We start from the raw sequence: 16,022 nt of genomic DNA on the forward strand, positions 1-16,022 counted from the left end.
TACACATTTAGCTGAGCGCCCGCTGCTAAAGACTTTGGTCCACCTGCCACAGAAAACAGACCCCAGTACTCTGGTGTGTCTGTCTCTCCTCGAGTGAAAGCGAACTTTACGAGCAGCACCTGAAGGCAGCAGATGTGCGGCGCTCGGGAGCATATGCTCGGGAGCCTGTCCGGTTCGTCCTCGCGGAGCCACTACTGCCACGTCAAACGTGACGAGGGAGGAGGTGTCGTCGGGGGAGGAGGCTCCGTCTCCAGAACAAGAAACTCCACATAGCGACACGCATTAATGGTCAGGAAGCCGAGGCAAGCGGTCGAGAAAAGGTGAGTTTGTACCAGTTTATGTTTATTTATTTATTTTCCTTCCAGCGAGCCGCGCCATAGCATGTTTACATCCAGGCGTTAGCTAGCTAGCAGGATTTAAAGCTTCAATTAGCCTCGGTAGGTGCCGCCTGTCTGTCACTCGCGTGCTGCTGCTGCTGCTGGATATAGCTGGTAGCTTTATTACTACTTGGCACAATATGTTCATTAATAATCACGTGTGCTACAACAACAGTGTAGTTTAGTAACACCAGCCGGTTTCATGGCATGTTGCTAACGCGGGATGCTCCGTGCTGCCGCTGAGGTGAGGCGCCTCTCCTCTCCGGTGTTTTTGTGGTGATGATGGTGTGACAGCTGCTGCACGGCGCTGTCAGGACCTCCAGTGACCCCCAGCTCTGAAACTCTGTGATACACTCAAGTTACGAGTGAGAGCTGTATCACTGATTTGTTTGGCAGCCATCGGTTTCATTTGGTTAAATCCATGGGGGCGACTGATGGGCGTGGGTCACAGCAGCCTTCAGCAGTAGCCAGCATCCCATTCATTTGCTGTGAGATCACCTCCAGCACTGTGGTGAATTTCTTGTGCGGCAAGCCTCTCGTTTTGGGTGTTGGCCATTATCACTAAGACTTAATACATTCCTTGGTGTGGACTCAAAGAAAGATAGTAAGGAGCCATCCAGAAGTTAATTTTATTTCAGGTAAGCTATGGTGTGGAGTTCCAGCTCTGAATGGCAATGCTAGCAGATACCTATAGATGATGGGTGTCTCATAATGTTGACAAGCATTAAGTGTTTTTCATGGATTTGTACTTCATTTTGACAGAGTCAGCTGAAAGCCCAGTGATCATGGACCCAAGCAGCAGCAGAGTTGTCAAGAGTTTGGCTGAAGCCGGCCAGTCTCACCTCCTGCAGTTCTATGATGAGCTGAGTCCGGAGGAGCGAGCCAGTTTGACCCTCGACCTGGAGTCAATGGACTTTCAGGAAATAAATGGATTCTTCAAGAGTGCCATGGAGACATCCAGCAGCAGTAAACACGAGAAGATGGATGCCCGCATGGAGCCAGTACCCAGAGAGGTGCTGGGTAGTGTCACAAGGGACAGGGACAGTCTCAAAGACTGGGAGGTGGAAGGTGAGCTCCATCAAAGTGTTTCTGCTTAAAAATATCTTTGTACAGTCACTGATTTAGCCCTAATTTTTTAATATTTAGTTGACCAGTACACTATGAACCATAAGGAAGCAAGAGGTGGCAGAGATTTCAGGCAGTATTGGGTTTTATTGGCATGATCGTAATGTTATCTAGTCATAGAGCATATGTGGACAGTGACCAGCTGTTTAACAGGAACAGTTTCCTCCAAAGAGACTGAAAAGAAGTCATGCGGATATGTGGTCGTGTTGAGTGACTTCCAATATGCAAATTAAACAAGTAGCTGCGGGTGGAGGAAGAACTACGTGACTTCAGATAAGAGCAAAGGCAAACCTTACAAGTCACTGAAACATTACATTGCATCCCAGATGTTATGATGCTGAATATGGATGATCATGATGTTGTATTGGTGAAGTTTTTAGATTTCAAGCAGTAGACACACACACAATGCAGTCTAAGCTTGATATAATAATTACTTGAGAATGCTACAATTTAGAGCCGCTGAACAGCCTGCTGTGTATTTCATAAACTCTCAAATCATTCCCATTTGCAGCCTCTTACACAGATTTTATGAGTAAGTCAGCTTGCGTTATTCATTACACTTTGCGCAATCCCCTTGCAGTGGGGGCTCTGAGGTGGGGGTGAGTCTGTTTAAAAAGTTTTACCCAGAGGGAGGACGACAGTGGAGGTGGGCAACACAAAGCATCTGGTTTTGATTTGGGCCTGACGTAAACAGCTGTACTGCCTGACCCTCATTCATGAGGTCACCCTGCTCTGTCAGGGCTTACATGTCGACTCTGAGTGCTGGGTGTGGGTGGGTGGGAGTAGTCAGAGTCTATCAGACCCACCCATTTTACTGGTGGTTGCCTTGTCTTTTGGCACAAAAACAAATTGCACAGTAGGTCACGTAGCAGCAGTTTATGTTAGATAAACTTGAGTGAACCATAATAAGATAATCAAAAAGCAGGGTCAGGGTTATTAAATTTCATCTCAGTGAGTCATTTTTGTGCTAATTTATTATGCCACCTGCCGTACCAAAGTCCTGTAGCACTAGTCATAAAATATTTGGTGCATGCTTAATAATTTTTATCAACATTTTGTAACCCATGTTTGATGCACTATGGCCATCATAAGAGATTAGATATTGTGCTACTACAGACACATCTTGTATCACCACCAGATATAGGCATAGGGCTAGATGTATCTCGCTATCTTAAATACACTTTACATAACACACAGTCGAAAGCAATAATCTTTATCTTGCTGTTTATGATAATTCAGACTCGCTGTCTTGCCTCAGGTCTGCACTGCATTTCTCAGAGTAAAGTGGCTGTCCTGCTGCTGGCTGGGGGCCAAGGGACCAGGCTGGGGGTCTCTTATCCCAAGGGCATGTACGACGTGGGCCTGCCATCCCACAAAACCCTCTTTCAGATCCAGGCTGAACGCATCCTGAAGCTGCAACAGCTCGCTGATGAGAAGCATAAAACCAAGTGCTGTATTCCCTGGTAAGCCTTCATGGCTAAAGGTAATAAGTATCATGTTATGGAGGGTTATTCAGGAAGTAATAACTAATGTGTTTTAGATTGTGTGTCTTTTAGCCGTATCTGTTAGGTTATGTGAGAAACAAAAACAGATCTATCTCCCCAATCTTGGCTCCATTTTTAATGAGCAGTATAACCATAATGTCCCAGTTCTGCTTTTGTGATGATTAACTGCTTCAAATCGCTGTCAGCATCACTAAAATCTCAGTCAGGGAAGTTGTTCACACGAATAGGGATTAAAGTTCCCTGTGGAGCAGATCCAAGGGTGCTGAGAACGTTTGGAAGATGCCAGGAAGGCAGTGGAGTGTACTGAGTACTCCGAACAGGGTTTTTGGGTTGAACAGTTATATAGTTTACCGTTTGTCCCAGTGACACAATAACTAATTATATAAAGATGTTATGTTTTTATTGCCTGTCATATACTTCATTACTTATTATGTTTCAGGCTTTGGTGAGGTCTGTTATGTTGTTGTAGGTGTCGCTCTTGTGAATAGGTATTAAAATTTATGTTATGTGCTGTTGCATGACAAAGAGACCCTTTTGGATATGTTTAATCAGTATTATTTTACAGAAGGTTTTCCTGAGCCTATATGTTCTTTATCACATTCTTGCCCTTATACACTTCATTCAAATGGCAAAGAACTACATGAATCAATAACAGATAACTCCTATATTCCCGTCAGGTACATCATGACCAGCGGCAGGACAATGGACTCCACCAAGGAGTTCTTCTCACGACATAACTATTTTGGTTTGAGCAAGGACAACGTCATCTTCTTCCAGCAAGGCATGCTACCAGCCATGGACTATAATGGCAAGATCATTCTGGAGAGCAAAAGCAAGCTCTCCATGGCGCCTGGTAAGCTTGCTCGGGATTTGTGAGTTTTGGGCTCGCATGAGAGTGTAGTTTGGTTCTGAATATCCTGCTTTGCCTTATTTCGCAAATCTAGTTATTTTATTTAATTGTCTGTGTTTGTGTATCAGATGGTAACGGGGGCCTGTACAGAGCGCTGGGGAACCAAGGCATCATGGACGACATGGAGCGGAGGGGGATCGGGTTCATCCATGTCTATTGTGTAGACAACATCCTGGTCAAAGTGGCAGACCCAGCCTTTGTTGGTTTCTGTGTGCAGAAGGGAGCGGATTGTGGAGCGAAGGTTAGTCAATATCTCTCTCTTCCCCCCCCCCCCCCCCCCCCCCCCCCCCCCCCCCCGCCTCTTTCTTTTCATGTTTCCTGGTCTCTGAAAGACCTTGAAGTCTTGTCATGTCATATAATTTAAAGTGTATGAATTTGAGAGTCAGATATGCTAGATTAATTTGAGTCAGAGATGCTAGAGATATGTTAAATCATAAATAATCCCATAAATCTCAGTATTGTGTTTTCTTTGTGGTGCTGTTCTTATGAAAATTATTTTTTTTCTTCCCTCAAAAAGGTCCTGTGCTTTCACACTGGCCAAATGCCAAATTTTATAAAAAGCAGATTCAACAATGGTTGGCCCTATAAATCTGATGGTTCTCCCTCAGCTGTGCTCACCTGTAACACTGATATGCCGAGTTATGTTTCATCTCTTGGATCAAACCAGGGCATAATGATATTTCTGCAAGCACGGCCCAGTTTAATACGCTTTCTCAAACTCTTTAATACACTGCGTCTAGAGACATCCATTTGTGTCATAGTAGAACATTGATATGCACAAGAAGAGTATGAGAACTTAAAACCAAGCGAACAGACTTGGTTTCAGAGAAGTCTAATGTTGGCGCACTCTGTTCCTTAACTTAAATGCCCTAGAGTGACACATGTGGTTATTTTTCTATTGGGTGTGTGTGAATAATGTGTTTGAGTAAACAGGTGTGGTCAGTGTGCTGTCATATTTATGAAATGACAATAGGTAACAGCACTTTCCATAGCTCACCACTGGGTGGCAATGTAGGCCACTCTGTGTCCACCCGGAAAGTTTAATTTAATGACGGCTGCATGGAAAGACTAATTTTGTGCATACATTTCAGTAAAGCTTTCTAGGAAAATATGAGGATGTTTTCCTTTTGTTAGGCAATGTAGTTAATCATTTGCCATGATATAACTATATCTTGACAAGTTTCATAGATGGAAAAGAGATGAAGTCTTGTCTCTTTTTGATGAAGAATCTGGGTTTGGTTTGTCACTTAAAAATCTCTGCCCAGATTCTCTCCACAGCTTGAGAATGTTGGCCCTCTTTGCCTTGTGGTGTCAGATAACATGAGTCTGATGTATAGATCCCTCTTTTTCCTAAACAATTGCTTTGGACAGAATGTACTTTTTACTTGAGGCAGGAAAAAAGTTTGCAGGGTACAGCGGTTGAATAGGAAACTTAACTGGCTTCTTTGAGTAAATAAGTTGCCTTTATGACACATTTAAAACTACTGTGGCAGAGCGAGGCAGTTATTTACGAGGATTTCTTTTTTCTCTCTCACTCCTTCCAATTTCATAAGACTACTTTGCAATGTGCATCAGCACAGCAAAGACTGGACACACCATTTTGAGCTGTAACAATACATACATGCATGCACACACTGTGAAATTTCTGGTGAACTGCTTGCCATAAACAGGTCTATCTGGGAAACTTCCTACCAAAAACAGGTTTGCTTAGGTAAGTTTAAGAATCTGGATCTGCATCTGTAGCTCTAATTCCGCTGAATCAGTTTGGTTTCTTGTCGTCACTGCGGCCATTATCTCTTAGCAGAAAAGGAATGTGCTCATCCAGCCTCTCACTTGTGTATTTATTACTTAGTTAATGCACATGGATGGTTTTCACTCGTGGACCCTGGTCCACAGGCCATATTAAGGGAAAAAAGGTGCTAAAGAGAGAGAAAGGGGAAACATCAGTAGAAATCTATCAATATTGAATTGAATTGAATTGAATTTTTATTTAAGTGTCGTGCACTCAAGGTGCCCAACCCACATGGGCTTATAAGACACTAAACATGACAAACAGCATTGCATAGTGTGTAAACAGATAAACAAAACAACAACAGATAAACAAAAATAAAGAAAAACATACATACACTTATGCCTGCACATATGGACTACAATACAATACATGGTCTTTTTATTTACAGTATAAAAGCAGTTTTCAAACAAAGTGAGTCTGTGTGTACAGTATTGTTCAGCTGTCACAGTTCACCACATAAAAATGTGCAAGAGGTATGCTCATATGATTGTTTTTGCTTCAGCCATCTTTTTAAAATTTGCTGTGAAACTTGCCACGGTACTGCACTCTCTAATATTAATCAGCTGGATATTCCACGTGATACACTTTAACGAAGAGAGCCATCTGGTCTAATTTGGTTGTTTCACACTGAATAGGAATAGTCTGCTCTAATGAACCCTCTTGTTGGCCTTGTCGTCTGCCTAGAGGCACAGTTTTCTCAAGGGGTAATGGAGCCAGATTGAGAGTCATCTGAAAGTGAGGTTTTCAAAAAATCATTAAATGTCAAGGCAGCTTCATTAATTTGAGTCAAGTTGCCTTGTATTCTCAGTTCACTGACTCTTACTTTGACTTTCATATCATTTTTGGTGAGAGTTGGCTTTTTGCTCTGCCTTCTTAAATTGTTTCAATTTAAAAATTGGCTTTTATCCTCCTGACCTAACTCACAACATTGCAGATTTTGCAGATCGTTTAAGATCGTCATGTCAGTATGTTTAGGGCAAAATCTAATTTTATCCTCATAAGCCTACACAATTCTCATGTCTAACCCCACCATCCTTGAGTATTCTGAGATTTTTAGTGTGTGGTGTCTTTCGATATTGATATCTTTGCCATTAGAGTTGCATTGTGATCAGAAAGTTACAGTTAAAGGACCTGATGTGCTGAGCTGATGTCTGCGTTTTTCAGGAAGTTATAATCTATCTGAAAATTTAGATGAAGCGATGCTGAGAGTTAATGTCTCTTTAGACATCCAGAAAATGTGTTTGTTTGCTGTGGTATATTATCTTAATGTGTTTGCCGCTGTTTAGTTAAGACCACAGGAAGTCATTGACATGTGGAGATAAAATTTCAAATGCGACGGCCTGAGGGTTGTGCGGGGGGCATAAACGTGAAGTTACCACACAGCTGAGACTGACCTTGTCTAGGCTTGCCAGTTCCTTGCTATACCACAGTGAAACAAAGTTTAAGCATACTGTGTGTATTATATTTTCCAGCTGCTATTGAATCAAAGTGAAATGAAATATTTAACTCTGTGGAACTGAAGATCATCCAAAACCCACCCCTGCTTGACATTATGAGTTGTGCGGTGGAGGCAAGGATGGTCGGATCTGAGCAGAGCAGAGACCCACCCTCCCATCATAAATTACTGAGCTCCACTACAGTTCATGTGGCTTCACCCCCACCCCACCCCACCCACCCTTTCAGCAACCCCCTCATCAGGACTTCACTCTGTCATTAGGACCCAACAGATGGGGAGAGGGTTTTTTTCCATACAGCACAGGCTTAACTTGCTGTAAATATTAAGCAGAATATACACATCTTTTCTGAGCAGTTTTGGAATCTTACTTAATACAAGCTACTGTTGATATTAGCTTTATTTTCAAGCACACAAAGTGGACCTGCACTGACTTTTTGCAGTAATGGATAACAGCTTATTCCAACTCTGCAACCACTAATTCCAACCCCCAAGTCAATTTGTGGCCCATATTTCTGGTAATTGGTGCCACCACCATAAACTCTCCTAACCATTAATCTTGGCTTCTCATGAACTTCCGGTATTTTTTTTTTTTTTTTAAAAAGATGCATTTCATACCTTGTGTAGACCTCCATTTGATAGAAAGAAAAATTCTGCTGCTGTTTCACTGTTTTAAAGTAAACACTGTCACTGGTATTATTAGTGTTTACGCTGTGATCTGAAAAAGAGCTGTGTGCATTCATTTGTTACTTGGTTATTTTTGATTGCTCTTTGTTATTTGGTTTGTTTAGTTCAGTGTATCATTTGAAATACAATTTGGGTGGTTTTGACAGTAATTCAAGTGTTGAGAATTTTATATACTTTAGCACTTAAATGTCTTTAAAGTTGAGTATACTGAATGACAAAAAAATTCTATAGATGTTATTCCATAATATACCAGTATGTTAAAATTGGGTAGTGTTTTGGTCAACCCGAGAACTCAGCCACAAGCCTTTGTGTCGATGAGCATCCAACTGATGAAGTACCTATGAGCAAGACCCTCGTTCCCTCGTGGCTGCAGGGTGTTGTATTTTAGCCAACCCAGCACTTTGACCTCCCCGTGGAAGAGAAAAAGCAAAAAGAGGATTTCCTGTCAGGGGTCAATAAAATACCACATTATTACGTGGGGTCCAAGCACCGCAGGTGCTGGAAAACTGTTGTTTTTGTTAGGATTTTTCTTCCACTTCTTGTTCTGTCAGTACTTAAGAGACTGTAAGTCACACAGCAATTGAATATGGTGGATAGGTTTCAAATCTCTCTTACCACTCAGCCAAAACATATTACATAGATTGACTAGATTGTGGTCCTATAACAAGCAACTTCATTCAGGAACTCCTAAAATGTATAGCATAAATTCATCAAGAAAAGTTTCCTCTGATTTCCTGGCTCTAGACAATGCATGTGATGTTTTTTATAATCATTTACCATTTTCAACATTTTCACTGTTATACTGTATTAACAAAGTTGATGATGAAGACACACAAACTCTTTGTGCATCACTTGATATTAGATCAACCAAACTAAGCATACATGTTTGGGATGGGCACCAAAGTTTGTCCATGCTCTATAGCACCATGAACAGGCCAAACACTGTAGGAACAGTTTTTTAAATGTCTCTGACAAGGTTGACTTGATATCCACTACATTTTACACGAAGCATATATGAACTCCCTGCATCTGTTCAAGACGATGATGCACAAACAAGAAGCAGCCAAGTTACTAATTGTGCTACACCAGTTAATGGGAGGGGGTTCCTCTGCTATTACAAGTCATCAACACCGTCCAGTCATCCATTATTTAGTGTCCTCTTGAAATCACACTGTACTGAAAAATCCTCTTGTGGTATTCTTTAAAGGTGGTGGAGAAAACCAATCCGACAGAGGCGGTGGGTGTCGTCTGTAAAGTGGATGGGTGTTATCAGGTGGTTGAATACAGTGAAATCACCTTGACAACTGCTGAGAAGCGCAGCGCTGACGGCCGGCTTATGTTCAACGCAGGAAACATAGCAAATCACTTCTTCACCTTGTCCTTCCTCAAAGACATAGTACAGTAAGGCTGATTCATACTGAGCATACTGAGCAGTTTTTAGGATTTCACAGATGTTGTGCCGTTTTCTGTGTGAATTTGCTCTTTTTGTAGCAAAGGAAGCATATACGTCATTTTGAATGTGCCACAAGCAACCTGTTTCCTCTGTTTTTCTCTTTCTTTCTGTCTCTCTCAGGAAGTATGAGCCTCAGCTGCAGCACCATGTGGCCCAGAAGAAGATCCCATATGTAGACACACAGGGACGGCTAATCAAACCAGACAAACCAAATGGGATTAAAATGGAAAAGTTTGTCTTTGACATCTTCCAGTTTGCTAAGTGAGTTGTACTGATTGTTTTTCCATGCAGAGCACTAGCATGTGGGCTACCAGCAGACAGCATCTCACCTCCAATCAACCGAGAGGTGCCTGCACTGGCATGAACATAATACGAATAGAATTAGCATCTGTTGCACCTTTAGAAAGGTGGCTGGAGCGCATATGTTCTTTTGAACGGCCTCACTCCCTCAGAACTGACCCATCATTCATCCATTACCCAGCCCCTTTTTCCTACCCCCGTCCCTGTACGCCAGTGCTCGCTCTGCCATGGCTCCAAGGTCCGGGAGATGAGGCCTGCCAAGCTCTGCAGGAGGATGGAGCTTTATGAGCTGTTCTCCACCTCTGTAGAGTTAACATGACATCAGCTCTGAGTCATGCTCTTACTAATAGAACTTTACATCTAATGAAAGGATTCCTGTACTGATTGACTGATGGAAAAACACAGCAGACATGGCCAGCTTCCTTTTAGGTTTATTCAGTTTATTCTGAACTAGAGCGGATGACAAACGCTTATTGCTGTTGCTAAGGAAGTGGATTACAGTTACTTCCAGACTGTCCGTCTGACAGTCATGACAGACTCCAGATGGGCTGACTCACTTTTCAGCCACAGGACCAGGTGTTTAACAGTGCTATTCTATTCTATTCTATTCTGTTCTATTGTATTCTATTCTGTTCTATTGATTGCATAGTCAAGGCCATCATAGCTGGCTGGCCCCTTATGCACATACAGTATGTGGGTCATGTTGTTCCGCCAGCCTCAGTGTTAACACATATTTTCCTTGTATTTGCTATGGTGCATAATTTTTCGACTGTGTATGGCTCTTGTATTTGCCAATCAAAGGGTGTTGTTTTATGAAAGCGCACCTTTTAATATGGTGGCAACTTCTCTATGGCCTAGTTAGTCATCATGTTTTCTGATAATCTGTAAGTGTGCCCTTTTTTTTATGACAGCTTTAACTTGAGCTGCATCTTGTCTTGTTTATATTGACCACAGCTATATAGTTAAAGCTAACATCCTAACTTTAATTCATTTCATATAGTTGGCTGTTATGTGCACAAATGACATAGCTTTCTTGTTCAGCAGACAAAATACTGTAACATTTCTTTTAGATGTGCCAATCTGAAGTTTAATGAGGAGTGACAAGTGCAAGGTTGTTTTTCATGACGGCCTCACAGAGCATTTTTTCCTGAATCGAATATAGACGGATTGATGTCAAACAGCATGACTGCTCAAAGCAAAAAAAAAAAAAAAAATGCAAGTGATGAATTTTGTTCCAGGCCTGTTCCTGATAATAGTTAAAACAATGTTGTCATACCACTTGCTTTGCTTGTGTAATTTCTTTGCCAGCACATCATGTGTTTCTCTGTTTCTAATGCGTTTCTGGTGTGTGTGTGTGTGTGTGTGTGTGTGTGTGTGTGTGTGTGTGTGTGTGCCTGTGTGTCCAACAGGACGTTTGTTGTGTATGAGGTGCTGAGGGAGGACGAATTTTCTCCTCTAAAGAACGCAGACAGTCAGGATGGTAAGGACACGCCCACCACAGCCAGACATGCCCTCATGTCCCTCCACCACCGCTGGGTGCTCAACGCAGGGGGCCACTTCATTGATGAGAACGGTACCCGTGTGCCTGCCATCCCCAGGTGAGCTGCACATGGCCAAGATGCTAGATGACACAGTGTTTTGCATGTCACATTGCACACAAGGCACAGACGTCACACACACATCAGCATGAACATGCAAACATTGTATGTGCTGAGTGAAATGGCTGTTTGTGTTGCCACTGGTCCCTCCTGGTAGCCATCCTCCCTTTTCCCAACGTGCATCCCACTTCGTCTGTGTACAAACCGAATGTATTGGCTTTATTTGTTGATATATTGGACATTGAATTCTTTCAGCCTCACACTCTCACTCCCCACCTCTCACATGCTTGGTCTTGCCCCTGTGTGTCCCGTGTAATGTTTCCAGAGACGGAGCAGCAGGCAGTGTCACAGATGATGGCAACATGAAGTAATTATCCCCCTGTGGTACTGAGTGCATGGTGTTGGGGTTTCTGCTTTCTCTCACTCTCGCTCACTAGTGTCAACACTATCATTATTTCATTATTTCCGATCCTTGCGTCCCCTTTCCTTCATTTCCACTGAACAGAGGAATTTGGATGGGCGAATGTCAGCCTCTAGGAATTTTTCTAGCTCTTTGCTGTGAGTGTCAATGAAGGAAATGCCCATGAGGATCACAGTTTCAGACGACTGAGACACACCGTCCTTTTAGAGTCCAGGTCACATGACATACTGTCATGACCTGTTGATCTATCTTTTTTCCCCCCCTCAGACGGTTGATACTAATTCACAGAATTATTGCATGCTGGCTAATGGGCATTAGGCATGCTTTTTTGCAAACAATACCAACTCTGCAATAGATGGTGCACATTTTGTGTCCAATGATGAAGGCAAGGCAGACCATTTATCTTCACAGATTCATTGCTTGCCTATTAACCTTCAACTCTACTTGTTAAAATTCTGTTCAATATTCACTGTTTGTTCAAGAATGACTTAAATGAGCATGTCGTCTGATAACATTCATGGTATCCATCAATGTTATTCATGCCATGTAGCTCTTAAAGGTGTAATAAGTCAGAATAACATTGTGCTCTCTTCTTCAATCACTCTGCTTTCTCCTCAGTCTCTACTGTTGACATGACACACCTGTGGTCATGTGCTGTGTGGTCTCGAGCACTCAGCAGTGCATCTGAAGCACCGATTTTGTGATTGATGACTCCTGTCTATGATCTGTACCTAGAAATAAACAAGTTGAGTGATGGCAATGTGGTGGAAAATTCTCCCAGTTTGACAAAGGACTGGGTGGAGCAACACACCACATTACCTGTCACTCATCTGTTTTCTTCTAGAGGAAGTCTCTGTGGGTCAGGACTAATCACTTGTCATGTATGGGAATGATGAAGCCCTAATGCTTTACCTTTGACTTCTAATCACAAGCCACAGTAGAAGAACAGCTGGATCCAGGATTCACAGCTGCTTCTTTCAACTGTTGTCCCTCTGTCTTTCCATGAAACAATCACTCATCCTGCTATTTTTTTTGTCTTTTCTTCCTTGAACTTGTTCCTACCAATTCAGCCTGAAGGATGGAACAGACCTGCCAATCAAATGTGAGATTTCCCCACTGGTGTCCTATGGAGGGGAGGTAAGGAGGCGAGGCTTAACATATCGAATGGAAACTCCAGATGTTTTTCTCTTCCTGTTTTGCACCCTTGAACTGATAGAAGCTATCATGTGGTGGAAATAACCATCTTCAGTGCCCAGTAACAATGATGTAATAATGTTTTTCTTTTGCAGGGACTGGAAGATTTGGTGAAGGGACAAGAGTTTCGCCCCACCCTAATGATCGACGAGAACGGAGTGCATGAACTGGTGAAGAATGGAGTGTAGAGAGAGAGAGAGAGAGAGAGAGAGAGAGAGAGAGAGAGAGAGAGAGAGAGAGAGAGAGAGAGAGAGAGAGAGAGAGAGAGAGAGAGAGAGAGAGAGAGAGAGAGAGGGAGAGAGAGAGGGAGAGAGAGAGGGAGAGAGAGAGGGAGAGAGAGAGAGAGAGAGAGAGAGAGAGAGAGAGAGAGACAGCCCAAAGATCAACCTCCCTTTGTCTCTCAAGTTTAGTTGGGGAGAAACTGTGATGCCATCGCCGTGCAATAATGTCTGTGTGCTCTTTAATTAACTAATGAAAGTGGCTCTCTTGGCCATGATGAATGAACAGTGGAGCTGAAGTGTGTTGTTTACATTTTGGCACCATGTTTGCTCGCTCTGTATTTCCTGTCATACGTATTGTCAGGTCATATTTGAGTTGAAGAATTCTCAAACACAGACATGAAGGACAAAATCCCTGTTGTGCTGACTGGAGATAGCAATCTTAAGACACATCTATTTATTTTGCTTATAAGACTTATTTTTATATTTACTGATAGATGATGTATAGGTGGAAATTAGCATGAAGTCATTTTACCTAGTGATTTTTATACATGGACAAATAGCGACAGCATAGAACTGAGATGAAATGATCAGAAAGATGTTTCTCACCTATAGGTAATGAAGGTACATGGTACAGTTTGCGGGGGGTATTTATATAATATCTGCTTGTTATCAGTGAAAATAAGATAATATTCAGCTTTAAGAGACATCATGATTTGTTTTCTATCATCTTTATTAAAGAAATGTCCAACTTGGAAGAGCTACTGTGTGAGTCATTTGTGTGTGCATGGGCTTGTGTGTGTGTGTGTGTGTGTGTGTGCGTGCGTGTGTGCGTGCACATGTATGAATGCTTATGTTGTGTTTGTGTGCAAACAAGAGGTAGATACAAGCGCAACTCAAACTTCTCTCATTCGACCTTCCCTGGGTGCACAGTCCAAGCCAACAGCTTCATATAAACAGAAGGAACCAGCCCTCTGGAATACAGTTTTTAAATTAAAACATCAGTGCAACAGGTAGAAATGGCCACGTTTCAGCACTAAAACATCAGATATGCTTAATGGAGGTATACTTGGTCTATATTTTGGCTATAGCTCCTTTCTTAATGCTCATTTTTTCGAGTTCTTTGATGTTTTTTTTTTTTTTTTTTTTTAAAGTATTCCTGTGTATATCCTATATATTCCCAATTTATGTATTCCTTTTTGCCTATGTAATCTTGTGGAAAGCATTTTATTTTGTGTACTTTATGGTATAGGCCCTCTTACTACACTGAGTGGTATATGATTGCCATATTACAGTTCTTATAATTTTATATATTAACTTCCCCTTTTTTCCCTTTTGTATAATTATTGTCTTCTTAATGAGACCATTTTTAAGCTTGTCTTGGACTTTTACATGAGGTAGGCACTATTGGCCAATTCTCCATGTTTGGCTTTGCAAAGCAATATTTTTGGGTATAGATTTAATGTTGAATGAAGACATCAATAGCAGCCAACTACCAAATCTAGGGAAACTGAAATTTTGATTCATAAATTAAAATGGTGCTTTTTTTCATTTATTATTGGCTTTACATTAATATTTATTTCAAGTCTATTTGCAGATTGTTTTCACCATCATTATTTTTGACAATGGTTTGGATTTTTTTTCCAGTGAAATCAATGTACAGTATATACATGTGAGTTTCAGTGGCCTGTCCCTATACAGAGTGTGTTTTTTGCATTACAGCTCCTGGTGACTTGAATCAGAGTTTCCAGCACATGGTTTATGTTTAAGATGGGCCAGAGCATGCTACACTGCTGCAACTATTCAGGAAATATGCTTTGTGGCTCCTCTCAGTCTTCTTCTGACTCACTTTCCTTTCTTTCTCACACTCCATAACAGTGTTATGATGTGAGAGACTGCAGCACAGGCAATTTACCTTTGTACTTTTGTCAGTATTCTCCTCTTTTTACGCCAATTTTCTCGCCACAAATGTACAAAGTTTCAATGTGAAGTTATGCAAAGGATTCTACTTCTTCTGTTTCTCAAACTGAGTCATGGCAGCTGAAAGCAATATTTTCGAACACATGCAGGTAGATAGCTGTCCTCCAGTCAGTTGTAATAAATTACTTAGAGCAATCATCCGGATAAAACCAGAGTACTACACCAAACTGTGCTGCAGGATAATATGGTTTCCTCATCAGGCATCGCTTTTTGATTTTCACTTTTTCCACTAAAGAAAAAAAAAAAAAACAGGAATTGAAAGGGCAATTTGAACCCGTGATCATAACGTCACACACTGAACCAAACCTTCACAACTCTGGATATGATTTCCCCAGTCTGCTTAAATGTCTCTGTCCACATCAGACACTCAGTGTGTGATGTCACTAGAGGATGACCTCTCTCTGACACTTGACTCACGCTGTACATGAATCTGCTTTGACGATTGAAAGTGTTGTGACTACTTATAACGTCAGGGCAAATGAGTCAAAATTGTTTTTTTGTGCATTTACATCAAGTGTAATCACAGCAATCAATTTAACATTCACGAAGTTTTCCATTTAATTTTAAACTAATAATAATACACTTTGTATCTGATGCCTCGCAAGACTATCAAACAATTTTAGTGCGACAGCTTTGTTATCGCAGTGTAATTAAAAAATACAGCCGACAAATTCGCAACATAGCAGAACAAACATTACCTTGAATTATTCAGCCTCTAGCTGTCAAAAGAAAGGCTCTTTTCAAGAGGAAAAAAGCTTTCTGATTGGGCACTGGATTCTGCCTTAATTGAAACCTTATGTGTGGCATGTGGAACTCTGGGACTTTGGCAAGCTCCCAAGAATCCACAGAATGTGAAGTTTTTTTTCTCCCTCTCTCTCCCCCTCTTTCTCTCCTCTCCTCTCCCTCTCTTTTTTCCTATTTGCAGGGGTGTCTTACATCAGCCCAGTGAGACCTGGTGAAGGCAGCTGACAGACACAGAGACGGAGAGAGAGAGAGAGAGAGAGAGAGA

The 16,022-nt window shown here is 41.7% G+C and overlaps 1 protein-coding gene across 3 annotated transcripts; it reads left to right on the forward strand.

Moving 5' to 3' along the window:
• The first annotated feature begins 181 nt into the window (after positions 1–181).
• On the forward strand, positions 182–13,791 carry uap1 (UDP-N-acetylglucosamine pyrophosphorylase 1). 3 transcript variants are annotated; one of them, XM_030050207.1, is made up of 11 exons: positions 182–320; positions 1,140–1,445; positions 2,761–2,965; positions 3,685–3,860; positions 3,986–4,158; positions 9,057–9,250; positions 9,423–9,563; positions 11,012–11,200; positions 11,526–11,567; positions 12,692–12,758; positions 12,911–13,003. In XM_030050207.1, the coding sequence occupies exons 2-11, from the start codon at positions 1,163–1,165 to the stop codon at positions 13,001–13,003; spliced, it is 1,563 nt and encodes a 520-aa protein (XP_029906067.1). In that variant the 5' UTR covers positions 182–320; positions 1,140–1,162. The 3 variants fall into 3 exon arrangements, with proteins under 3 accessions (XP_029906067.1, XP_029906066.1, XP_029906068.1); XM_030050206.1 differs by lacking the exon at positions 182–320 and having other exon boundaries at positions 1,163–1,445; positions 12,911–13,791; XM_030050208.1 differs by lacking the exons at positions 182–320; positions 11,526–11,567 and having other exon boundaries at positions 1,163–1,445; positions 12,911–13,791.
• Positions 13,792–16,022: the final 2,231 nt, after the last annotated feature.

This window comes from Myripristis murdjan, chromosome 4 (genome assembly GCF_902150065.1).
Source record: "Myripristis murdjan chromosome 4, fMyrMur1.1, whole genome shotgun sequence".
NCBI lineage: Eukaryota > Metazoa > Chordata > Actinopteri > Holocentriformes > Holocentridae > Myripristis > Myripristis murdjan.